Raw genomic sequence first — 27791 nt, 5'->3', positions numbered from 1 at the left:
ATTACAAATTGCAGTTTTCCTTCTCTTCATGATATTGTTATCTATTGCTATCATATTGTTTTTCTTTCTTTGTTTTCATGTGTTTTGATTTGATATAGTTAGTTTTTAATTTCAATTAATAATAGTAACTAATAACTTTTAATTTGGCGTCTTCTAATAATATGTTTTTAATACACATAATTAAGAAAAGAGTTAGTTTGCATGTATTATTATTGTAAATATTTGTATATTATAAATTAAATAGATCAAAACAAATTTATTCTTAGATTATATATAAATTTTTTTTATTAATTTAAGATAATTTGATATTTTATTTTTATAAAATAAAATTAATATAATATATATATTTCAAAATATATTAAAATATAAATACTTTAATTATTTTTAAATTATTATTTAATTTTAACAAAATTTAATATAATCATATAAAGTAATATGAACTTTCAATCTAATGATTGATTTACAAAATTCACATTTAATATAAAGTTATTAAATATATAATACTTAATAAAAATTATATTGATGTTATTATAATCTTCCATATATATATATATATATATATATATATATATATATATATATTCTAATTTTTAATAAATTTAACTTTAAATTAAGAAATTTTGTGAGATTTATTTTAGGTAAATAATCACCAACTTTATATTTTTAAAATATAAAGAATTTTCATTTTAATTCATAAAAATATTTAATTATATTAATTAAGGTAATACAAATATTCATTTTGATAAGGAATTATATTCATTTTGATAATACAAATATTATCTTATTCAAACAAATTGATAATACAGATATATTCTGATAAGTTAACTAATACAGTTGTATACACTCTTATTAAAATTCATAGCATAATCAAATTAAAATCATAACTGATAATACAAATGTATATTTTTATATGAAACCTTGCTAAAAATTTATTTTAGGCAAATATTTCTTACTTTTGGAAATATAAATATATATATATATATATATATCTTATTTTTAGTTTATTAAAATATTTACTAGTATTTTAACTTGTCAAATACACAAGTTAATATTTATTATATAAAGCTAAAATTTAAAATAAATTATGTACATAAATAAATATTATATTTAAATATATAAATTATATTTAAAATATTTGTGATTGCAAAATTAATCAATCAAAAGGCAATATATCTTCTCACAATTCAAACAAAAGATTGAAAAAAGAATTTAAGAAAATGATAAAATGTAAATAAAAAAATATTTGTCTAAATCACATTATATGGTCCAATGCAACTATTAGTCTTAAAAAATAATTAATTTTTATCTTTTTATTTTAGTTTTCTTCATCTTATCTAGAATTATTCTAGGGAAAATCTATTTTAGTGCTACCTTTAAAATCTACTTTAATTTTAGATTGTCTAATTGTTTGAAATTCATTGAAGTTTGTCAAGTTAAATTCATTTGAGTTTAACAATTTAAATTTTGTGCTTTTATTACTGTTTGTATTCCAAACTTCCAAGCACTTCTTTGGTGCGTTCATTTCTTTCTTTTGATGGTTAAACAAGGCCTAATTCACAAGGTAATATCTTAAGTTGTTGTGTGAAAAGCCTAGGAGGTATGATTCCTTTGGTGACCTTGGCTTTGGAGAAGAATTGTACCAAACCGAGAGCAATACACCTAAATTACTTGGTTACAAGAGAGATTCTAGCACCTCAAAAGTGGAGTGAAACATTGGAGAGGCTAACCTTTCATTACTGATTTGAGCAGGAATTCAATTAAAGAGGAAGATTTAGTAACAAATTTAAACACGAGATTTTCTATCACAAAGCTTTTCTGTCACAAAATCTATCTCTAATTTTATCACTAACAGTGGTAGATTTGTTGTTTTTGTAATATAAATTTATTTGTTTTCTTTTCTTGTAATCTGGTCTTTGGGGTGCCTTGGGAAGCCTTTAGTGTTATCCCATCTCCCCCAATTTAGTTTTAGTGATATATGCGTTTTGGACTTGTGAAAGTGACTTGAAAATTTCATATATTCTTCAGTTTTTCACATTTGAAAATTCGACTAGCATATGCTTTATTATTTTTATATTTAAGATTATTTGATAAGTTTCAAAGGCTTATTCAAATACTTAGAGTCACGGTTAGTTAGTGTAGTGTTCAATCTTTTATTTAAATTACCTTAGTTCTTAGTTTTTTTTAGCTTACTTCACCATGAGTGATCAATATTCCCAACATAATGGAAGTGATTGAAATTCTCCAAGAAGATTTTCTTAACTTGCTCGAGAACTTTAATCACTTAAACTAAGGAGAAAACAAGAAGCTATTGCAAAAGAAAAATAAAAAAATTGAAAGAGGAATTATTGCAAAAGAAAAATTAAAAAATTTGAAAGAGAAGCTAATCTTGTTATTCTTGAGGAGGAGATAAGATTGGTGAAGCAAGAAGAATAAAAAATTAGGACAAAAATAAATAGAAACAAAAATAGAAGTAGCACTTCACAAGGTTCTACCATGGACTTAATTAACCCATCAAGAAGGTAGTTTCCACATGGGTGGATTCTACTAACCACCACTTAGGAGGATAAAAAAAGAAACCAAATTTAGGGAATCTATAATAGATCTCCCTCATTTTTATGGTAAAGATGATGTAGAGTCTTACTTAAACTAGGAGATGAAGGTAAAACAAGTCTTCATTTGCCACCAACTAAGTGAGGACATGAAAGTGCCTTTGACTACCCTAAGCTTTCAAGGGTACGTTATGTGTTGGTGGACCTCCCTAGAGTGTGAAAGATACCTTTATAATGATTCTCCAATTCAATATTAGAATGAATTGAGGAGTGCATTAAGAAGAGTAACATTCCCTCTTATTATGGTAGGGAGCTCATGCATAAGCTCCAAAGTGTCAAACAAAAAAAAATATAATTATAGAAGGATATAGACAAAAAATGGAATTATACATGATGAGGGGAGGAATTAAGGAGGAAGATATGTCCACAATCTCAAGGTTTTTATGTGGTCTAAGCCTTGAAGTAAGGGATAAAATGGAGCTTCTACCTTATAGGGACTTAAATGATCTAATCCAACTTTGTATAAAGGTAGAACAACAAAATTTGAGAAAAACTTCTTATAAGAAAGAACCATCTCACTTTACTCCATATTACAAGAAAGATCATAAGAAGGAAGTAAGTTCTTCCAACAATCATTCTAAAGTAGATTCCTCTAAGAATCAAGAGAAAGAAAAAAGGAAGTACAATCCACACACTAGCAATATGACTAGTGATATAAAATGCTTTAAATGTCTAGGGAGATGCCACATTATTTCTTAGTGCCCTAATAAGAAGACTATAATTTTGAGGGGTAAGGACATTTATAGTAGCCAAGATGAGGCTACTACTTCCTTTTCTTCAAGTGAGAGTGAGGAAGAAGAAAGTGAACAAGAATCTAATGTAGAAGTTACTTATCTCTATGATGGAGATCTTCTTATGATAAAAAGACTCCTAGGAATTCAGCCTAGTAAAAAAAACTTATTGCAAAGGGAGAACATTTTTCATACAAGATGCAAAATTTTAGAAAATTCATATTCTCTCATTATTGATAATGGATCTTGTTACAATTGTTGTAGCATTAGGCTGGTGGAAAAGTTGAATCTCACTACCATTCCACATCCCAAACCTTATAGACTTCATTGGCTTAATGAAGGTGGAGATATGATAATAGATCAACAAGTGAAAGTCAAGTTCTTTATAGGAAACTATGAAGATGAAGTTTTATGTGATATAGTGCCTATGGAAGCTTGTCACATTTTGTTAAGAAGACCTTGGTAATTTTACAAGAAATATATGCATAATGGCCTTACTAATGAAATCATTGCTACACATAAGGATAAAAAGCTTGTACTTCATCCTCTATCACCATCTCAAGTGGTGGAGAATCAATTCCAAATGAAACAATTAACAGAAGAGAAGAAAAAAAATAGAAAAAAGAAAAGAAAAGAAAAGGTCCTTAAAACTTAAGGGTAAAGAGGATGTCAGGGAGAGTAGTGTTTCCTTTTTAGAGGTCGATCACAAGGAGAGTATTTTGGTAACAAAACACAAATTTAAAAGATTCCTTCTTGATGAAAAACCTTTATACATTCTCTTTAAAAGGGTACTAACTTGCATTGCTACAACTTTAGAACCTAGTCCTCTACCTAAAGAGGTTTAAGAACTTTTAAAGGAATTTGGTGATATATTGCCTAGTAAAGGTCCTAAAGGACTTCCTCCTTTTAGGGATATAAAATATCAAATTGATCTTGTTCTAAAATCTAACCTATTTGGTAGGCTAGCTTATAAAAAAAGCCCTCAATAGACAAAAGGAAATTGAGTTCCAAGTTCAAGAATTGTTGGATAAGGGTTGGATTCAAAAGAGTCTTAGTCCTTGTGTAATTCTTGTGTTATTGGTGGCCAAAAAAGATGGGAAATGGAGGATGTGTTGTGACTGTAGAGTGTTAAGTCTCAATTATACTTGTTTTTGGACAAGACTTATTGAACAATTCCACTCATCCTTTGAACCATTGCAATATAATTGTTCTCTTTTTGGTTCATTTTGTGTGTAGATATAACTAACCCAAATTTAGCTAACAATACCTTAATACACCTCATTTTTGTGCAGGTATTGAGCTAGAGAATTGAGGATTGAAGATCCTTTGGATTGGAAACTTAAGGAGCTAAGGAGCATAGAAGAGTAACTGTGCCGGGCGCAAGATGACCCGCGCCGTGCTTGAGCGGAACAGAGTGCCTTATCTCTGCAAGTCATAAAGGCGTCGGGCGCAAGACTACTCGTGCCAGGCGTGATCGAGGTAGAGAGTAACTCAAACTCTCTGGAAGACATTGCGCCGGGTGTAAAAGGAAATTGCGCCGGGCGTGTCCTGAGGCAGATATTGCTCAACTTCTCTGGAAGGCCCTGCGCCGGGTGCAAAGACTTATGCGTCGGTCGCGAAACCCTAATCTGACTCCCCAAGCTCGTATTTGAAGACATTTTCGAGGGCTTCTTCCTCATTCACACATTGGGCGCGTTTTAGGAGCTGTGGAAGGGATTCCCGGAGCTTGGAGTCGTTCGTGTATGGGTCTTTCCTTCGGTTCTTCATTCTCTCTTCATCTCTATTTTGTGTTTACCCTCATTGTTTTGAGTGGTTCTACCCATTATTTTGTGGGGTTAGATGTAACCAACGAATTCTATTGTAATCCTTACGTTTTCAATGATATATATATACATGTTGTTCATTCATTGTTGTGTATGTTTCTATTCTTAATGCTTGCTTTGGATTGAATCTCCTTTGCATGATATAGGTTCCATTGGTGTTGGAAAATAACCATTGAAACTAGCTCTGAAACAAATGCCTAGTGGGAAATGTATCTAGGAATGGAGCTTGGCCCATTAGTAGTCTTAAACCCTAGCTCGTAATGTGGGTATAGATATTGGGTACTCAAGGAATTGATATTCAATATCCGCACCTAGGCTCTTGCTCTAAGGGATTAGGTTTGAGTAAACTTATGGGTTGACTAAGCAATGTATGTAACAAGAGATTAAGGATTCATTAGTCTGACGTTTGGTGAAATCTGACCCCACAATCTCACAAAAATCATAATACCATTTCTACCCTTTTCCACTCACAACCAAATATTTTTATAGTTAACATTCCAGTAGTTATACTCTTCAATTAATCTTCACATGACAAACTACAAATTGGAATTATTCTTTAGTCACGAATAGTTAATAAATGATTATTTTACCTACTAATCCCTGTGGATACGATAATTTTACTACTTGAACGGCCGGTATACTTGCCGTGTTTGAGACCGTTGATAGAATTAAAAGTGATTTAAAGTGATAACAAAAATAGTCCAACGGAAAAACTCAACAAGTTTTTGTCTGTAGAGCCATTAACAACATATCCATTAAATATATGCACTTAATCTCTAGACTTGATGATATGTTGGATGAACTACATGGATCAACCATATTCTTCAAAATAGATCTAAAAAGCGGATATCACCAAATAAGAATTAAGGAATGTGATGAGTGGAAGACTACATTTAAGACTAAGTTTGAATTATATGAGTGGTTAGTCATACTACCTTCATGAGACTCATGAATCATGTTATAAGGGATTGCATAGGAAAGTTTGTAGCATTTTATTTTGATGATATTTTAGTTTTTACTAGGAGCCTAAGTGATCACCTAGGACACTTAAGGCAAGTTTTGTTAGTTCTTAAGAATAACCATCTTTTTGCTAATGTAGACAAATGCACTTTCTATGTATATCATGTTATCTTACTAGGGTTTTTAGTTAACAAAGAAGGGGTCCATGTGGATCTCATAAAATAAAGGTCATCCAAGAGTGTCCAACCCCCAAGAGTGTTAGAGAAGTTAAGAGTTTTCATGGTCTAGAAAAATTCTATAGAAGATTTGTACTTTACTTCTTTACACTTGCTTCACCACTTAATGAGTGGGTGACGAAGGATATTCCATTCCTATGGGGGAATGGACAAGAAAAAGCTTTCCAACCCATTAAAGATAAGCTCACCCATGCTCTCATACTAGTTTTACCTTATTTTTCAAAATCTTTTGAGCTAGAATGTGATGCTTCCATGGTTGGCATAGGTGCTATGTTGTTGCAAGGAGAATACCCTATTACTTATTTTAGTAAAAAATTACATGATGTCTCCCTCAACTATCTTACATATGACAATGAGCTCTATGCCTTAGTGAGGACCCTTCAAACTTGGGAACATTATCTTGTTTCAAAATAGTTTATAATACATAGTGATCATGAATCACTCAAGTATTTGAGGGGCCAAGTAAAATTAAATAAAAAATATGCAAAATGGGCTGAATTCCTTGAACAATTCCCTTATGTGATCAAATACATGAAAGGTAAAGCTAATATCATGGCTGATGCCTTGTCACGAAGGCATGTCGTGCATATATCCCTTGGATCTCAAATATTAAGGTTTGATAACATAAAGGAATTGTATGATCAAGATAAAGATTTTACATCTATTTTTGCTAAATGTAACTTAAAGGCTCAAAATGGCTTCTATATTTCTAAAGGGTATTTATATAAAAAAGGTAGATTGTGTATATCCCAAGGATTTATTAGAAAGATATTAGTTAAAGAAATCCATTAAGGTGGACTCATGAGGCACTTTGGAGTTGATAAAACTCTTGTTATACTTAAAGAAAAATTCTTCTGGCCCCATATGAGGAAATATGTCCAAAGGTTTTATTCGAGATATATAACTTGTTTTCAAGCTAAATCTAAAATAATGCCTCATGGAACATATACACCTTTACTTGTTGCTACCTCTCCTTGGGTTAATATTAGTATAGATTTTGTCCTGAGTTTATCCAAAATCTAAAGAGGCATGTATTCTATCTTTGTGGTGGTGGGTTAGTTTAGTAAAATGGAATTTTATACCATGTCACAAAGTAGATGATTCTAGCAACATAACAAGATTCTTCTTTAAAGATGTGGTTAGGTTACATGGATTACCCAAAAGCATAGTTTTTGATAGAAACACAAAGTTCTTTGGTCACCCATAGATTGATGGGCAAACAGAAATAGTTAATAGATTTTTATCTACTATGTTAATGGCAATACTAAAAGGAAATCACAAATCTTGGGATGAGTACTTGCCTTATATTGAGTTTGCATACAATAAAGTGGTTCATAAGACTGCTAAAATCTCTCCCTTTGAGGCTCTTTATGGTTTCAATTCTCTCACTCCTTTAGACTTGATACCCTTACTTGATGTTAATCATTTTATTCAAAAAGAGGGGGTATCAAGAATTGATTTTATAAAGAAACTACATGAGAGGGATAGAAAAAAAATTCATCAACAATCAGAAAGATATACAAAATATAATAATAAAGGAAAGAAAATAATCATCTTTAAGGAAGGTGATTGGGTATGACTTCACTTGAAGAATGAGAAATTTCCTACTCAAAGGAAGTTCAAACTTAATCCCCAAGGAGATGGTCCCTTCCAAGTCCTACAAAAAGTAAATGAAAATGCATATAGGCTAGACCTCCTTGAAGAATATGGTGTTTGCCCCACATTTAATATATGTGATCTTATTCCTTTTGTAAGGACTACAAATGATGAAGAGGAGAAACCTACAGTTTTGAGGACAAATCTTTTTCAAGAAGAAGGGGATGATGGAAAAGCATGAGACAAGGGACCTACTACAAGGGCTATGACAAGGAGAGCTCAAGAGGGATGAACTAGTTTAGAGGGAGGTAGGCCTATATTGGTTTTTAGTTGGGCTATTACTTGATTCTAAGCCCAAACCTTTCTAATAGTAATTTTATTTGTGCCTTATATTTTCCTTAAGCCTTGTATTTTGGGCTAGTTTAGTTAGGATTTTTTTTAGTTGTGTATTTGGGACATTAGATAAGTTGTAGGCCTAATTAGAAGTAGCCTATACATTTAAGTGTCATTTAGGATTTATTTGAAGTGCATTTGGACACCATGTTGTCAACCAAGGGTGGTGCACATGCCATACTCCAAATTCACCTTCAAATGCCTTCTAAATTACACTTAAATGCAATAGCCCAACTTCCTAAAAACATGTGCACATGGTGGCACATGAGTAAACATGATTTTGCACCAAATTTAAATTTGAATTCAAATTTGGCACCCCTAGGAGTCAAGTAAACCATACCATGGTTTAACTTGACCCTAGGTTAAGTGTAGTTTCTCCAAGAACCTACCTATCTCTATATAAGACCCCTTCTACATGTAAAATTGCACTTTGGATTTATATATGAGTTTTTCTCCTTGAAATCTCTCTCAAAATCCAAAGCCAACTAGCCTTAGGAACCTAGTTTCCTTAAGCACTTTCAATATGGAAACCTTCCTTGTGAATTTGTGCCATTTGTTCTTCCTTCCTTGGAAGACTTGAGCAAGCTATTCCTCTCATTCTCTCATCTATTTCAATCGGTTAGCCATCCATAAACCTCATGGAAGCTATGTGGAGAATTGAAGATCAATTGGAGTAGAATCGACTTACCTACTTCTATGGATTTCCATCAAATGTTATTTGGTTTACTCGTAATTTAGTTATGAATTTAATTGACTATATTAATTAAATTATAGTATTTTTTTATCCTACCATAGATATGTTCATCCCACTTACCAAAGATTAATCTTGTTTGCAGTACGATGACTATTATCAATTTGAAAGATTTTTACACAATGTGGAAATCAAATAAAAGATTTTTGTTGAATAAATCGTCTTACACAATGTATAAGGCCAATGTGGTTAACCACTACACCAACCCATCAAGTTAATTAAATTATAGCTTTTTTGTATGCATGTTATTTATATGAAGTATCTACTAACTTTATTGCTGACTGATCTCCATTGAGGAACCTGAATGATCACTTTTAGTAGGTTATTTGTCTCAACTACATTTTTTTTTCATACACAAGACTCAAACCTTGATACCCTGTTTAAGGAGACCAAGTCCAATATTATTCAAATCAATGACTTATTGGTTAATTAAATTATAGTCTAAACACATTTATTTTAACTTTAAACCACTTAAATGTGTTTTTAGTTCTTTAAATTTTTTAATGCAAAATATTTTTTTTAAATAGTCCTTATAATTTTTTTTTGTTTTAATCCATGTTATTGTGTTTTATTAACTACAATATATTTTTTTTATAAAAACTATTCCAAAATAAACAAAATATTATAAGAACTAAAATAAAAATACATGTATTATAATAACTAAAATAAAATAAAAACTACAAAAACATTAAAAAAAATCAAAGGAAAATACAATAAAAAAAACTGAAAGAATGATATATAACATGAATAAAAGTATATTTAAGTTTTTTTTTAAAAAATAATATTATACTAAAAGGGCACTCAATTAATCAAATACCAAATAAACCGGTAAAATAAGAAAAGACCTTTCGACACCTTCAACAAGTGAAATTCCTTTGGAATTCTTGGCAGTTGAAGTTGTAGTAGAATACCTAATGAAAAGAAATACATTCTCGATACTCCTAAGGTAGTAACTTAGTTAAAAAGATCAACTTAAGAAGCAATCAAGGTTAGTAAGGGCAAATTCATGATTAATAATATATTAATCAATATTTCAACACCAAAACCCATCGATCAAATGTTCGTTACGGTTAATATAAATAGTAACATATATTGAGGTAAAAAATATTATTTATTAATTACTTGCATTTATTACATTGGATGAAAATTTTACTTGAACGTTGAAATGTCTTTTATAAGTGTTCCATTTCTTAATATTTTTAAAGACTCAAGATTAAAAGATTAGAGACAATTGAAGATATTAAAAAAATATTATAAAAGTACCGCTAGACAAGTACAAATATGAATTAAAAGTAAAAAAATAATATAGGCAAACGCTAGAAAACATCTAAGCTTAAATTTACTTTTAACCTGTATAATTTTGTGATTGTGTAATTTTAGTCCCAACTTTTTCTTTATTATAAATTTAGGCTATTTAATTTTCAAAATTAAGTAACTTGGTCTACTTATTAACTTGGAATAGAAAAATTAAGCAAAAAAATGCTAATGTGTCTCAGAATAACACTGTCTAAGAATTATTTAATCATGCATTTTCATGTAAAGAATAACATTATTTTTTTAATACATACATATTACATTTTTTTATTTCAATTAAAATTTATATTCTATTAAAAATAATTTTATAATATAATTTTTCTATGCATCTAAATAATTGTATATCAATATTCACATAGACATTAACATTTTCTGTCATATTTTGAATGTCATGTTAATAGATAGACTAATATTACTTAATTTTAAAGATGTAAAAATTAATTTTGTTATAATTTTTTTGAAAAAACTAAAATTACACATTTATTAAATTATAAAAATTAAAAGTGAATTTAAAACAAATATCTAGAAAACCAGTAAAATATCCGGCTCACATAAGATGAGACAAAAGAATTGGTCGTATTTCCACACACAGAAATCGCGACTCTGGTATTCGTCTACCCTTATTTTCAGTACAAGACAAACTACCACCAAATGCTTCATCACATCCTAATAGCCCACTTGCCTCCACTCAATTCAACCACATAGGATTACCCCACAAAAAGGACACTATAGACCCACTTTACCAAAAAGTGCAAGCACCAATCATGCTAAATATCTTCTCCAATTAAAGTACCATCTTTCTTAATCATATTTTCTTTATTTTTCAGTAACATTAAATATTTTTTAGATATTAAATTATAGAAATATCTTATAATAAGTTGGTAATTTTTTTCACGGCATAAGTCGGTAAGTTTTGACAAAATAAGTTATAAACTAATGTGTAAAACAATAAATAATTAAAAACTTATATTAACCGTGAATTATAATTGATCATCACAATTCACCATTAAACTGTCATTACTATTTCTCAAAAACATATCAACGAAATTTTTTAAAATTAATTTTTGGGATGTAGAAATAAAATAAAAAGGATAATAATAATAAGAGTAGAAGAACATCATCCTTATCCATGTCGAGAAAGAAACTCCCTATTTAACGTTATCTCTCGTGTGTGGAATCATTCTTCAATCTTCACTTAGCCTTATCATTAATAGCACGCAGTCTTTCATTCTTTCTTTCTTCTCATCTCCTCTTTGTTTTCTAATCATTCAACGATGAAGGCAACACCGCTTCGTCCTTGTTCCGCTCCTCTGATTCTCGACGCGCATAGCAACCGAACCTCGTCGACCCGACACGCTTCCACCGTTTGTTGTTCGTCGAGGAACCAACCCTACATCCCGAAGCTCGAACCTTTTAGCCGAACCAAGTTTGAAAGGGCCGTTAAAGACCCTCCTTTGATCGAAAAATCCGAGAAAGAGCTTTCAGGTATTTTTCTCTTTGAATTTCACAACTTTATAACGATTTCATTGACCCCTTTTGGTTTTTTTTTTTTGGGGTATCAATTTATGTTTTCTTTCGTTACCGTTTATTTTCTGGTTTTTCTCCTTTTGATTCCTTTTTTTTTTATTTAAAATTTTTAATTTTTATTTATTTTTCAATTCATATGAATGGTGAAATCTGATTACAGTTTTCATCGTGATCTGTTGTTGAAAGAGTTGATCGTTTGTGGTGTTTTAATGTCTGCAGATTATTGTTCAACGCTTGAAGGAGACGAATCCTATAGTTGCTGGCAGGCTTATTTTGAGCTGAAAGATCTTGAAGTACGTTCTTTCTATGGTTTATGGTGTTGTTGGTGTATTACTTTTTGTGATAAAATATGATGCAATTGTAAAAATAAAATATGGCCTTTTTAGTGTGTTTTGTTGTGTATTTTTGCTTTTATTTCTCCGAAAATATATATTTTTTAATAAATTTATTTCTCTTTTAAAATTGTCAAAGAATGAAAGGAAGAAACCGGAAGTTTATGAAACTACCTTCCGTCTCTGCCCATGTGGAATATTAGTGATATGATATCTTTTGGATGAAAGAAAGACTATACAGAAAAATATAAATGATAAAAGAATGATTTAAATGATAAAAGAAAGAAAAAATGATTTATAGAAACAAAAGTTTGTTTTTAATAGAAAGAAATTTTTTTTTTTAATTTAAATTTCAAAATTATTTCCACTGGCGTTTTTTATTTATCATTTCAAACAGAGTGTAGATTCAAGAGAATAAACTTGAAAAAAGTTATATGTTGTAGCCCAAAAAGCATAATGAAAAGATGTTAAATGAGAAGTGGAACCATGTTGCGATATCGGATAACTTTTATTTTGTTCTACAAAGAAGTACATATCTTTAACTGACCCTAATCAAGGAAGTTTTTAATTTTTATTGTTATATAATTATGAATTACAGTCACAGTAATAAAGTTCAAATTTATACATACTAATATCCTATCTCAACTTTTTACTTAATATATACTTATTAAATATTTTGAAAGCAAACATTAATTTTTTTTTCTCAATAGAGTAAATATTTTTAGTAAATACTTTTTAAGTTATCTCTCTTTTCTTTTTCTTTTTTCTGCTATGATATCTTTAAGACACTTGATTCCATTTTGAGTATAATATTCCCAACTTGTGTTCATTTTTGAAAAAGTATCAACCATAATGAAATTCATTGTCGTGTTTGGACCTTGATTAACGAATAATCTGTTATTCCCCATAATCTTTTACAGAAAGAGTCCCCAAAAGCAGACATAGAGAGGTTGATTCTGGAGACTGGTGGAGTAAAATCCCTAATAGGGTGTTTGCATGGGATTGCAATCATGCACAAACTAAAGAAGGATGGGATGAATTTGAGCAAGGATGTGAAATCAGAAGAAGGTGAGAGACACTGTCCTATTCCAGATGGATTGCCAAAATCTTATGATGAATTGATGGAAGAGGAGAAAGCCAGAATGCCTGATTCACCATATACTAAGCTTCTTAGAACCATGGGCAGCCACCCTGCATGGTATTCTCCTGCCCCTGACCATGAAACAGATTGATGATGTTACCATGCATGAATTATTTCTTTGGAGGGAACAAGTAATAACATAGTGGTGGACTAGCTATACTCCCATGTGAATGGAATGAGTAATTTTGGGTGTTTTTTTCTACAAATGTAATTATACTTTTGCATAACTTTCTGTGTTATATATGTTTCAGGGAGTGGTAGGTTAAATAGGGGATTGTATACTTTTATGAGAATGGAATGAATGCATTTTTTCTTTTACCTTTAAAGGTCGATATAAAGTCCGATATTTTTTGGGTTTAGCTTAAAATGTGTTTGGATATATGTTGTAAAAGTGAGAAATCATAACGTTGAGACTATCCAATACATTGCTTTTTGCAAATGGTAAAAATGATGTTCCAAATGAGAGGCCAAACAAATTATAAGTAAAAAAAAAATAATTGAAACTTTTTTCTATTAACATGGTATTGAAAATTGGACTAATCGACCCTTAATCGATTTGGTTGGTCTCAAAAAAAATTATTTTGTATTGAATTGATAAAAAAATCAGTAGAATTGGTCAAATTGATTCAAACAATCCATTTTTTTAATTATTAAAATTTGATTTAAATATTTTAATAAAAATTAAAAGTCAGAATAACTTATTTTTAATATTTATTTCATAAATATAATTTAATTATTTATGTTAATTTATAAATTTTAATTTCTTTACAGTTTATATTACAGTTTATATTATATTAGTTTGATACTTTTTATTCCAGAGGTAAACTTATTATTATTAATAAAATTGTTATATTTTATTAAAACTTAAAACTTAAATATTATATTACATATAGTTTAGAATTTTATGTATATATTAAATATTAAGAATCTATAAATAATATTTTATTTTAATTTTTAATGTTATAAAATTATCATATTATATTTATTTAATATTATTCTTGTATTGATAATAATAATAATAATAATAATAATAATTTTATTTATATTGATTAGTAGTTTAACCACAATTGAAGCGTTGAACCTTAAATCAATACTTAAACTAGTTTAATGATCAATCCAATTTTAAAAATATTCTTTATTATGGTGTGATGTGGGTATTGAGTACTAATTATGATTTATATACATGTTTAAATTTTAGAGTTATTTATTTTTATATAATAAAAAAGAATATAATAATTATGTACTATAAATATAAAAATACATTATTTATATCGTTGATATGAGTTTTAAGTTAATACATTTATAATATATGACAATTTATGGCCAAATATAATTCATATATGTTTCAATGTTGAACATCTCTTGAATATGGTTACTGGTGTACCAATTTTTATTGTTCGAACATATATAATTTAAAATACATGCATAAATTAGTTTAATAATGAATGAAACTCTTAAGACATGTAATGCACTATCTTAAATGATTTATGCATAGATTCTTACACAAATATTCAAGATACAATAGGACCATTTCAAGCACTTAGGTTGACCTAGAAAAAAAAATAGAGAGAAAAGAAAGTAAGGATGAGAGAGCACTTTTCAATACATCTAACTCTAAGTAGGTGCTAGGTATTGATAGAAAAGAAAATTGATCATTGTGATTATAGTTAATCATAAAATATAAAATCAATTAATTTTAAGCGTTTAATAATTAAAATTAGAAAGGTCAAATAATTAAGGAGAGTGTATTGAATTAGGATTTCAATGGATATTCAATCAATACTTGTTTTTTAATATAAAAAAGTTATGCAGTATTCAATCAAGACAATTAATTTTTTTTTAAAAAATTCATCAAAAATCTTGTGGTATTTAATAAGACAATTAGGATTTTTTTAGGAGTCAATGAAAATCTAGTGGTATTCAATTAATTTTTTATTTTAAAAAAGTCTGTTGATATTGAAAAATATAGAGATTTCAATGAATTATTTTAAAAATTAGATTTTGTGAGACTTTTTAGTATAATTTATATGCAATCCACTTAGCAAACAATTTCACCATAATCTATAAGATGTCACATGACTTTTTTTCTTCTTTTATTTCTACTATTTCTTTCTTTTTTTCTCTCTCTTAAATATTTTCTCTTGCCTATCTTGTGTCTCTATCTCATATTCTATATTTTTTCTCTCATTTTCTCTCACCATTTTTGCTTCCCTCTTTTCTTTTCTTCTTTATCTCATTTTCTTTTTATTCATCTATCTCTTCTTTTCTCTTTCCTTTCTTGCTTCTTTTTTTCTTTCTCTTTCTCTTTGTATTCATCTCCCTCATTTATCTCTCCTCCTCTTCCTCCTCGATTGATGTATAATTCATCAATATTTATTTATTTTTAATTATTAAATATTTAAAATAATTTTTATATTATTAAATATTATCTATTGTTAAAATTTTTATATTATTAAAATTTAACTGTTTATTTTTAATAAAATTTAATATTGAAATATAAATTTTTGGCACATATATTAAAAAGAATTTGCAAGTCATGATAAGACCATCAAAATGAAAATAAGATTTTCAATTTACGTCATGTATCCTTAAAAAATGTGATTGAATGGATATTTAATATTTTTAAATTACACTTCACAATTTTTAAGTCAAGTCTCTATTTCTAGTTAAGACATAAGATGAACTTGTATTAGCAGGTCTACGTAACTTTTTTTTTTTTTACAAAGAATGTCGTTCTAATAAATTTATAAATTTTTATTAATTTTATTTTTAATAATATTTAGAAGGATATATTAGATTGAAATTTCGAAAGATAATTTTAACATGAAAAAGTTTTGTGAGTTTTAATGAATTTTAAAAGACTTTGTAGAAATTTCATAATTTTTAGGATTTTTTTCAAAATTTTTAAAACTTGGATTTTAGTCAAGACTTTATAATTGAAATTTTAATGAATTTTAATTTTGATGGATTTATATTATAAGATTTTAAATAATTTCATAAATTTTATAAGAAAACATGGATTTTCTATAAGATTTAATAAACAAAAATAAAAAATAAAAAATAACAGTAATACTACAAGACTTTATTTCTCATTTATTTTGTGTGTCTATGTGATGATTATCATGAAATTGCTATTTTGATAATAATTATGTTCATACATATATGAAGTTGAAGTTTTTTAAAATTGCATATACGATATTAATTAATGTTATTCATAAATAATATATATATATATATATATATATATATATATATTATTTTATATTAATATTTTTACAAGACAAAATAATAATTCAACTGTTCATACTAGGAAAATTAAAGTAGTTGATATGTAAATGATAAAATTTTAGAATTCAGATTTTGAATATCAATAAATAAATAGGATGATATTGGATGAACTTTTAAAATTAACTAGAAATAGATAATGTCTATATGGTAAAAAAATATGGACAAAAATATTTGTTGATTATTTGTTGGTCATAACTTTTTTCATCAAAATTTGTTGATTTTGTTAGGCTCATATATTCAAAGATTTATTAAACCTTAATTTTTAGCAATTAATCGAAAATAATGAAGACACATGACTTGAATCAATTGACATGCGTGACATGATCTAAATTAAATATTAAATTGGAAAAATTGCAAAATAGTTGTATTATATTAATTTTGCATATATTTCATGATTTAAGTTATTAGTTGATTATTATGACTATAATTTTTTGTTTGTTTATTTGCTTCGTTTCAAATTAAGTAACAAGCATGAAGATAAGATGTGAAACTTCGACATGATTAGACTCGACCAATAATTGACTTAGAAAGACATGAGTAAAATCGACTTAAAATCGGTCGCCATCAACAAAAAATTAACTTGGAAAGACATGAGTAGGACTGTCTTGAAATCGATCTCCATGCTCAAAAAATTGACTTGGAAAAACATGAGTAAGACCGCCTTGCAATCAACCACCATGCGTAAAAATCAACTTGGAAAAATGTGAATAAGAATGCCTTACAATTGACCACCACACACAAAAAATTGACTTGGAAAAACATAAGTAGAATCATCTTGCAATCGACCACCATGTGCAAAAATCAACTTGGAAAGACATGAGTAGGATTCCCTTGCAACTGACCACCAAGCACAAAAATTGACTCGAAAAGACAAGATGTGAGTATGACTACCTTGCAACTGACCACCATGCACAAAAAATCGACTCATAAAGACTTGAGTAGGATTGCCTTGTAATTGGCCACCATGCACGAAAAATTGACTTAAAAAGATATGAGTAAGACAGACTTGTGATTGACCACCACACACAAAATATTGACTCAAAAAGACATGAGTAGAATTGACTTGAAATTGGTCATCATGCATAAAAATTGACTCGAAAATACTTGAGTAGGATCTACTTGCAATCGACCACTACACACAAAAAAAAAAATCAACTCAAAAAGATGTGAATAGGGCCATCTTGCAACTAGCCGTAATGCACAAAAAATTAGCTTGAAAAGATGTGAGTATGACCGATTTGTAATCAATCACCGCACACAAAATATCAACTTAAAAACACGTGAGTAGTACTTGCTTGCAACTGGCTACCACGCATAAAAATCAAGGATTAAGATTTGGAGCAAGTGAATCATTTTGAGATTATTTTGAAAGGCTTCGACTAGTTGACAAAAAATAAAGGGTTGTTTATAATCTTTATACACCTCGTCCTTAAGGTTAGAGAACAAGTATACTATCTCAAAAATATTTTAAAGTGTTTATTCATTATACAATATCCAAGTTAACAATTAAATTTTATAACATGATGCCAATCATTTTGATATTACAAAACTATAAAAATCATAAAATTCATAAATGGTAAATATGCTATAAAGAGAAAATTTTAGTCCTAAAATAAAAAGCTAGGTCTTTTATAGTTCAATTCCATTCACAGCTATTGTAAATATTAAATACAGATTTTACTTCATAGCTTAATCACAAATGAATATGTCGAATAAAAAAAATTAAAAGTTTATAATGAATAATTCCCAATTTGTTTCCTTAGTTCACTTGACGCAGTTGCACCTTCACATCACCGGTACCATGTTTTGTTTTCCACTTCCACACAATGTCTCTGTTTCTCCGATTCTGTTTTATGGATACCTGGAAGCGCAATCGTTGGAAACTGAAAGAAAGATTCCGACTTTTCACGACCCATTTGCAAGCTCCGGATCCCCACGTCGGTAAGGTGATCTCCATTAATATTTCCCTCGCCCAACGCTTCAAAATGGGCAAACTCGAAGAAGCCCGCCACCTGTTCGATCAAATGGCTCACCGAACAGTTTCCTCTTGGAACACCATGATTTCTGGCTACTCCCGATGGGGGAGGTACCCTGAGGCTTTGACCCTTGTTTCCTTCATGCACCGCTCTTGTGTCACGCTCAATGAGGTTTCTTTCTCTGCAGTGTTGAGCGCGTGTGCGCGTTCTGGCTCCTTGCTTCTTGGAAAGCAGGTTCATTCCCTGCTTTTGAAATCTGGCTATGAGAGGTTTGGCCTTGTGGGGAGTGCTTTGTTGTACTTTTGTGTGCATTGCTGTGGAATTAGAGAAGCTGAGGTGGTTTTTGAGGAGCTGCGTGATGGGAACCAAGTGTTGTGGAGTTTGATGCTTGCGGGCTATGTGCAACGTGACATGATGGATGATGCTATGGACATGTTTGAGAGAATGCCTGCTCGGGATGTTGTGGCTTGGACTACATTGATCTCGGGGTATGCAAAGAGGGAAGATGGGTGTGAGAGGGCTTTGGATTTGTTTGGGAGTATGAGGAGGAGTTATGTGTTGCCTAATGAGTTCACTTTGGATTGTGTTGTGAGGGTTTGTGCTAGAATTGGGGTTCTACTTGCAGGGAAGGTTGTTCACGGGCTTTGCATTAAGAGTGGGTTTGATTTTGATAACTCCATTGGAGGTGCGCTTACCGAGTTTTATTGTGGTTGTGAAGCCATAGATGACGCCAAGAGAGTTTATGAGAGCATGGGGGGAGAAGCTTGTTTGAATGTTGCTAACTCACTGATTGGGGGCCTTGTCTCGAAAGGAAGGATTGAAGAAGCCGAGCTTGTCTTTTATGAATTGCGAGAGACAAATCCCGTTTCATATAATTTGATGATTAAAGGTTATGCCATGAGTGGTCAGTTCGAAAAATCGAAAAGGTTGTTTGAGAAAATGAGACCCAAAAATTTAACTTCCTTAAATACTATGATCTCTGTGTATTCAAAAAATGGTGAACTTGATGAAGCTGTGAAGCTTTTTGACAAAATTAAAGGTGAAAGAAACTATGTCACGTGGAACTCAATGATGTCGGGTTATATTATTAATGGTCATCACAAGGAGGCATTGAATTTATATGTGGCCATGCGCAGATTATCAGTTGACTATAGCAGGTCAACGTTCTCTGTCCTATTTCGTGCTTGCTCTTCTCTATGTTCTTTTCGACAAGGACAATTACTTCATGCTCACTTAGTAAAAACACCATTCCAGGTAAATGTTTATGTTGGGACTGCACTTGTAGACTTCTATTCCAAATGTGGTCACTTGGCTGATGCCCAAAGGTCATTCAGCAGTATTTTTACACCCAATGTAGCAGCATGGACAGCTCTAATAAATGGGCATGCATATCATGGACTCGGATCAGAAGCAATTTTACTCTTTCGCTCAATGTTACTTCAAGGAGTTGTTCCGAATGCAGCTACTTTTGTTGGTGTTCTCTCTGCGTGTAGCCATGCCGGTCTAGTTAGTGAAGGTTTGAGAATTTTCCACTCAATGCAAAGATGCTATGGGGTAACTCCAACAATAGAACATTACACATGTGTGGTGGATCTTCTTGGTCGGTCAGGCCATGTGAAAGAAGCTGAAGAGTTTATCATAAAAATGCCTATTGAAGCAGATGGGATAATTTGGGGAGCTTTGCTTAATGCTTCTTGGTTTTGGAAGGAAATGAAAGTGGGGGAGAGAGCCGCAGATAAGTTGTTCAGTTTGGATCCCAACCCAACTTTTGCTTTTGTTGTTCTCTCTAACATTTATGCCATACTAGGTAGATGGGGGCAGAAGACAAGACTCAGGAAGAAATTGCAGAGTTTAGAATTAAGAAAAGATCCAGGGTGCAGCTGGATAGAATTGAACAACGATATTCATCTGTTTTCTGTAGAAGATAAAACCCATCCTTATTCTGATGTTATTTATACAACTGTAGAGCATATAACAGCTACCATTAACTCTATTATACCCCTCAATTATCTCTATAGCAGCAATGGTGGGTAACATTTCTGAAGCAACCTACTCTTTACAATCTTATTTTTTTTAAGATGTGGCCATTGCTTAAATATTTCGGGGCAAACACCAACTCTCCCAAAAAGCTTAAGTTGTTAACCCAATATTGGTTTTATATCTATAACATGTTCTTCACAGTTCCCACAATAGTCTGTCGAATTTGAAGCTGGACAATGCAAAGGTTCATTTTCTCTTGTGCTGGAATTTAACTTTATTTGCAAAAATGAAGGTTGCAATGATTGAACTTCTAACTACTTATACTTGGTTATGAATATTTTGATACCATTAGTGGCCAACTATCTGAATTGTTTTGGAATATTTGATTAGAATTGTTCCGGTCAAAGGATAACGGTCAGAAAAACCCTAGTGATATGAGTTCTAAGAGAATCTAGCCGTCGTCCTAACCTAGAACATTTGATGAGTGTAACATACTATTAGTAAAACCATTCTTCCTTTATATATATGGGTGTCATATTTAAGGATACAAATCTTTTTCTCCAATCCCAATCCCTTGAAATAAGCCTTCATTTTATTTATCATAATGAGCCTATAAATCACATTTATAACCGTAATCAAATATGTGCGAGAATCATGGAAATTACTGCCTTAATCAATCTTAGAAAATTCGTGAGTGATCTTGAATTCGACCTGCTCGGTCGGATGGGGAGTTGGAAGATACATGACCCTCCATGCTTAATTGTTAAAAGTGCAAAGAGTCTTTACTCGGTTAATTCGGTCAATTGGGGATTTGGAGGGTACACAGCCCTCTAGGCTCGAGCGTCAAGGCCCAAAGAGTCTCGAGTTGGCCAGTTTAATCGGTTGGAGAGTCAGACGGTACACAGCCTCCAGGCTCGAGCACTAAAGTGCAAAGAGTCTCACTTGTTATACCAAATTCATGTTTTTACATTGTCGAATTAGTAATTGCTCACAAGATAATCGTTTTTATTGAACAACTAATTATCGAGTGTATGCTGGTGAAGTCGTTAAATCGGAATTTAGTCGACCTTAAAACGCGTTTTCGGCGCTAAGGGTGTATGCTGGTGAAGTCGTTAAATCGGAATTTAGTCGACCTTAAAACGCGTTTTCGGCGCTAAGGGTGTATGCTGGTGAAGTCGTTAAATCGGAATTTAGTCGACCTTAAAACGCGTTTTCAGCGTTAAGGGCGTATGCTGGTGAAGTCGTTAACTCAGAATTTAGTCGACCTTAAAACGCGTCTTCGGCGCTAAGAGTTGTTAATCGTTTATCATTCAGTTGATTCAATTTTTGAAACAATAGCAATTTATACATATAACATAATATAATATAAAAGAATTCACGGTGCAAATTGAAGAAAGAAAAAAAAAAAAGAGAAAGGGAAGAAGTAATTGAGAACACGACACAAGAGGGGGAGAGAAGAGAATCGGGATAAAAATAAATCAAAAGGAATAAACTCCCAAAACCATCCCTACCCCTAAACAAAAAACAAATAAATTTTATTAACAATTTTTGGACCCATCATGCTGGCGGACCTGACATGGTAAGGGTCCATTAACAACAAAACAACTACCTTATGCGTATGTACATGACTCACCTTTCTCACAACCAATCACAATTCTCAAGTAACTACATATAATATAATCTCTTAAAAGACTTTACCAACCATCATTACAAAATGAATCTTGCGTTAATTACTATGTTTCAAGAGGACACCATGAACATTGACTAGAGAAAAGCCATGATCATCACTGACATCATCCAAACTTTGCAAAATTCTTGATCGATTTAAACAATTATTTGTTTGATTCAACAACATTGACAAAACCTGCAATTAAGCATCCCTAATAAACAGATCAAGGTTCAATCCATGATACAAGAACTGAAACATTGATTTTAATTGAACATTTTTACGTGACAACGATAAAAGGAATGAGAATTGGATACTTAGCTGTTTTTATTTCAAGTTTGATAACCACATAAATCTCTTAGGTGTCCAACGTCTAATGGCAGAATTGTCCAAAGTTGGGTTGGGATCCAAACTGAGGTTTAGTTTAGGAGAGTGTATTGGATCAAAATTTTATGTGATTGTTTTTACATGAAAAAATCTTGTGAATTTTAAAAAACTTTATAAAAATGTAATGACTTTTAAGATTTTTTAAAATGATTTTGTAAGAATTTAATGACTTATAAGATATTTTTTTTATAAAAAAATTATAATAAAGATTTTGTAATATGAATTTATATTATAAGAATTTATAAGATTTGAAAGGATTTTATGAGATGTTAAATGACAATATAAATTTTTAAAAAATAATATAATTAATAAAAAATAACATAAATGATAAGATTTAAATAAATAAAAATTTATTATTTAATATTTCCTTAATTTCATGAATAAATATAACAATGTTCACTAATTTTAAAAGGGAAAAGTAATTGTTTACCGGCATGTTATTACTGCCTTAGCAAAACTCTAAGAATTTAAAAGTACAAAGCATATGTCATAGAACTTAACAAAGTTAGGATTAGGAAATATTTTTATTATTTTAATTGCAGAAATATTATATCGTTTTTATTTTGTTTTTGATTTTGCAATTTTATATAAGAAATAGTGATCGTTGTTTCTTATGTAAACTCTTAAAAATAATAAAAAAAATAGTGAAAACAAGACAACATTTTTGTAATTAAAAATAAAAACAAAATAGAAATAGAAATATTGTTTCAAATTAAACGTCCTTAACCTTATTCCGGTGCTATTTTATGTACATGCAGCAGCCAATTTGGCATTACTTGCAAATTTGAAATGCTTGATCTTTTCTTTGTGCTACGTGACGCTTTATATAGACATTATGTCCATATTGCCCAAACACACAATTATATTAAAATGACTTTGCTGACAAAAACTAGAAGATACATCAGATAATGTAAAAAAAAACAACCAAATGAGTAGGATTGGGGGATGACTCGGATTCAGACTGCCATATTCTCGTTCCTAATCTCTCACAAGAACTCGTCCGGGTTCATGGCAAAGTGTTACTAAAACTTTTTGTACATCAGATTAGGAATTAGTGATTTCACATTTCTAAAATCTTACACTCTTTTCCTCTAAGCCAATAATGATTTCCAACTCTATTGTTTTCGGGGGGGAAGAATCTACACAGCATATTACTTTCATTCGCGTTTAAGGTCATATCACAACAATTAAGAAATACAAATAATGTTTTCATTTTCATTAAAATTGCCACATAATTGAAAATCGGTTCAATTTTTTGAAGTAAATCTTCGAATTCAACTCGACAAAGTTTGTGGATGACCAATGAGATCATTACCAAGATAAAAAAAATCACTTTGAAAAGGAAAATCGTGTTAAGTCGTATTTTTTTTTTCTCTCTTTTTGAGGTAAGACGGTGAAATTGAAACAAGTAAACCAACAAAAACAAATAACCACTCCATATATCTTATCAGCAAAGTACTCAATCATCAATATCATCAGCACTAGCAACAACATGGGAGAGGTAGACCCAGCTTTCGTCCAAGACCCACAACACAGGCCAAATCTCTCCATTATCCAGGCCGAAGGAATACCCATAATTGATCTCTCTCCAATAACCAACCACACACTTTCAGATTCATCTTCCATTGAAGGGTTGGTTAAGGAGATAGGGAGTGCATGCAAGGAGTGGGGCTTCTTCCAAGTAACCAACCATGGGGTGCCCCTCTCTCTAAGGCAAAGGATTGAGGAAGCTTCTAGATTGTTCTTTGCGCAGAGTCTGGAGGAGAAGAGGAAGTACAGAAGAGATGAGATATCTCCAACTGGTTACTATGACACAGAACACACCAAAAACGTTAGGGACTGGAAAGAAGTCTTTGATTTTCAAGCCAGAGACCCCACTTTCATTCCTCTCACTTCTGATGAACATGATGATCGACTCAATCACTGGAATAATCCATCCCCTCAATACCCTCCACACTTCAGGTAATTCATCTTAACTTTCTACTAATTCTGGTGAAAAACACAAGTGCTCTTTTCTTTTTTTGATTTTTAAGAAAACTACATATGGAGTGGAAAATCATAGTTAATGGGTTGTGTTGTGTAAAAAACGGTGTGATGCAGGGATATAATAGAAGAGTATATTCAAGAGATGGAAAAGCTGTGCTTTAAGCTGTTGGAGCTTATAGCTTTGAGCTTAGGCCTTGAGGCAAAGAGGTTTGAAGAGTTTTTCATAAAGGATCAAACTAGCAATATTCGACTGAACCACTATCCTCCATGTCCTTACCCTCACCTAGCTCTTGGTGTTGGTCGACACAAGGATGGCGGGGCCTTAACCATTCTTGCCCAAGACGAGGTTGGAGGACTTGAAGTCAAACGCAAAGCAGATCAACAATGGGTTCGAGTGAAACCTACACCAGATACTTACATAATCAATGTTGGGGATGTTATTCAGGTACTGATAACTACAAAGATGTTAAAATTTTACTGACTTAAAAATATTAGGTATGTGGAATAGTTTATAAAATATTTATAATTATTGAAGTACTTTTGAGAGATTCTTTATTAAAAAATATTCTTTATTTTGACAGAGAAACTTTCAAATCCGCTTCAAGCTTATATATAAACAAACTTTTAATCATCCCTTGATTAGGTGATACTTATTGGAGTTGTTTATGCAGGTTTGGAGCAATGATGCCTATGAGAGCGTGGAACACAGAGCGATGGTTAACTCTGAGAAAGAAAGGTTTTCCATACCGTTTTTCTTCAACCCTGCACACTACACAGAAGTGAAGCCTTTGGAGGAGTTGACGAATGAGAAAAATCCTCCAAAATATAGGCCATACAAATGGGGCAAGTTTCTTGTCCGCAGAAAGGGCGGCAATTTCAAGAAACAGAATGTGGAGAACCTTCAGATTTATCACTTTAAGATAGCTTGAATGATACTCCACATTCTGATAATTTATTAACTTATGCATGTAAAACAGACTGATCTAAGAATGTTTCTGATATGAGTCTGTAATCTTATTTGCTGCTATATATTATTAGTGTGCAGTATGTATGCCACCAACATCGAATAAAAGAAGAAAAAAAGCAGTACTGTTTGTCATGCTGGTCTATGAAGGGGTTATTTTTAAGGGGTTATTTTTATGGTATTTGTCTGAGAGGATATTTTATGAGTTATTTTTATAAGGTTATTACACAAACATACTCCACAATGATGAGATATTGTCCGCTTTAGGCCTTAGCCCTCACGGTTTTGCTTTTGGTCATCACCCAAAAGGCTTCTCAAGATGGGGTTATTTTTATGGTATTTGTCTGAGAGGATATTTTATGAATGTTATTTTTATAATTTTATTACAAACATACTCCACAATGATGAGATATTGTCCGCTTTGGGCCTTAGCCCTCACAGTTTTGCTTTTGGTCATCACCCAAAAGGCCTCTTAATCATTGAAGTATGTTTGTATTATATAAGTTGTTATTTTTTATCATATTTTATCGATGTGGGACTTGTTTGTATCCCAATAGTCTAAAAGATTGAAGAGTGTATATGAACAATTTAGTACATGAAATTGTGTTTTGCTATCAAGTTAGGCCTTAAATTTAATAAAATTAAAAATCCTTCAAACGGTAATTCTGTTGATTCATGTTTTTAAATTTAACCATTTATTGTTATTTTGCATCTTTGAACACATGTTTTTATTATCACTTTAAGTCTTACGTCATGTAAGTTTTAGTTTGAGTGAAATATGATGATTTCAAAAAATGTTATTAATGAAAAATGAATATAAGAAGTCTTTAATTGAAAGTCTTTGGTTGTCAATTATGTTTAAGATTTAAGATTTAAATTTATAGATGTTTGGTGGTTTTCTATTTGTAAAAAGGTCTTCGATATTTAAGTTAATAAGTATTTAGAGATTAAATGTATTGTATATTATTCTTACTGAAGATCCGTCGTAAGGACAATCTGCTGGGTAAGATCGGTGAGCCTCTTTCACTGGTACGTTTGATGCTCCAAGATGGGGGTGGTACTTGCAAAAGAGACTCTGATGCTAAAATTAGTGTTTGTGGATGTACGAGTCTCGTATAAGTAATGCATGTACCTTAGGGTGAATTAGGGTTTTCATGGACCTTGGGCCCGAGATCAGTTATGACCTATTTGGATGCTGAGCTGACATCGCCTAGCGCGTGTCCGAGGTCACTTTGCGCTGAGATGCCGAGTTTGAGCTCGGCATGGCGGTATGAATAGTACACTAGCCCCCTGAGCTTCGAAGACCGTGGGTCGAAGAGTTAAGACCGAGCTCGTCGAGGAGCAGTGACCCTTCGCGTATGCCTGCCTGTTAAGACGTTATGTGTCATAATTGTCGCTTCGTTCTTGAAAACGTGTAGGCGGCGTGTTAATGAAGAGTGACGGTTATGTAATGATGGCCGTGCTTTCCATAATGGGGCTCATTAAATGTGTCGCCAGTTTTGCCCCCTGGCTGACACATGTTGTGGCTGTTTGAATTTTTGGGGGAAACCTTTTCTTTCTCTCTCTCGCGCCCCTTCCCATTCCCTTTACTCTTTTCACTTTTTCTTCCTCCCTGACTTCTTGCGCACGTTGCTCCCTGCGCCTTTGTTTCTGCCATTCCCGTTCTCGTTTTCTTTGCCTCCGTTCTTCTCCGTCGCCTTCTCCGGCAACCGGACTTTCATTCCCCGATTTTTGTTCTTTCTTTGTCCAAGGAGTACCAGGTACTTCTATTTCTTTAACTTCTCCTTCTTCTAAAATCTCTTCCATTTTTTGATGGCTAGTAACAGCGGTGCCGCTTCTTCTGCGCTTGCCAAGGGCAAGGGTAAGGCGCGCGACAAGACGGTGGCTACCAACGCGGTTGCCGTCGAAAAGAAAAAGGCGGAGAACCAGCCTAAAGAGCCCATCCCCGACATTCCTGGCTACGACTGGGTCAGGAGTGACGTGGGTGAGTTGCAGAGTGTGTTTAGGTCGTTCCTGGAGATCAATGCGATGCGAAAATCGCATAGGATCTATGATTCGTCCGTCTCCAAGTTCATCCAGCTCGAGCCTTGTCGGCCAGATGAGCGCGTCTATATGGGGGGTCCTTTTGATC

General features: G+C 31.6%; 3 protein-coding genes across 3 annotated transcripts; all 3 read left to right on the top strand.

Annotated features, from left to right (window-relative positions):
• Positions 1–11578: 11578 nt before the first annotated feature.
• MEE14 (maternal effect embryo arrest 14) lies at positions 11579–13731 on the top strand. Its single transcript, XM_020377209.3, has 3 exons — positions 11579–11898; positions 12160–12233; positions 13193–13731. Exons 1-3 carry the CDS (start codon positions 11688–11690, stop codon positions 13502–13504), a joined length of 597 nt encoding a protein of 198 aa, XP_020232798.1. The 5' UTR covers positions 11579–11687; the 3' UTR covers positions 13505–13731.
• Positions 13732–18348: 4617 nt separating this feature from the next.
• Positions 18349–20725, top strand: LOC109813089 (pentatricopeptide repeat-containing protein At4g13650). The gene has a single exon (XM_020377210.3). The coding sequence runs from the start codon at positions 18528–18530 to the stop codon at positions 20709–20711; it is 2184 nt and encodes a 727-aa protein (XP_020232799.1). The 5' UTR covers positions 18349–18527; the 3' UTR covers positions 20712–20725.
• A 3351-nt stretch (positions 20726–24076) lies between these two features.
• LOC109813082 (protein LATERAL BRANCHING OXIDOREDUCTASE 1) lies at positions 24077–25795 on the top strand. Its single transcript, XM_020377202.3, has 3 exons — positions 24077–24672; positions 24811–25141; positions 25368–25795. The coding sequence occupies exons 1-3, from the start codon at positions 24203–24205 to the stop codon at positions 25623–25625; spliced, it is 1059 nt and encodes a 352-aa protein (XP_020232791.1). The 5' UTR covers positions 24077–24202; the 3' UTR covers positions 25626–25795.
• Positions 25796–27791: the final 1996 nt, after the last annotated feature.

Source organism: Cajanus cajan, chromosome 3 (assembly GCF_000230855.2).
Source record: "Cajanus cajan strain Asha chromosome 3, NIPB_CcT2T_4, whole genome shotgun sequence".
In the NCBI taxonomy this organism is placed as follows: Eukaryota; Viridiplantae; Streptophyta; class Magnoliopsida; order Fabales; family Fabaceae; genus Cajanus; species Cajanus cajan.
The sequence above is the reverse complement of the archived record's forward strand: the minus strand, read 5'-3'. Positions and strand labels throughout refer to the sequence as shown.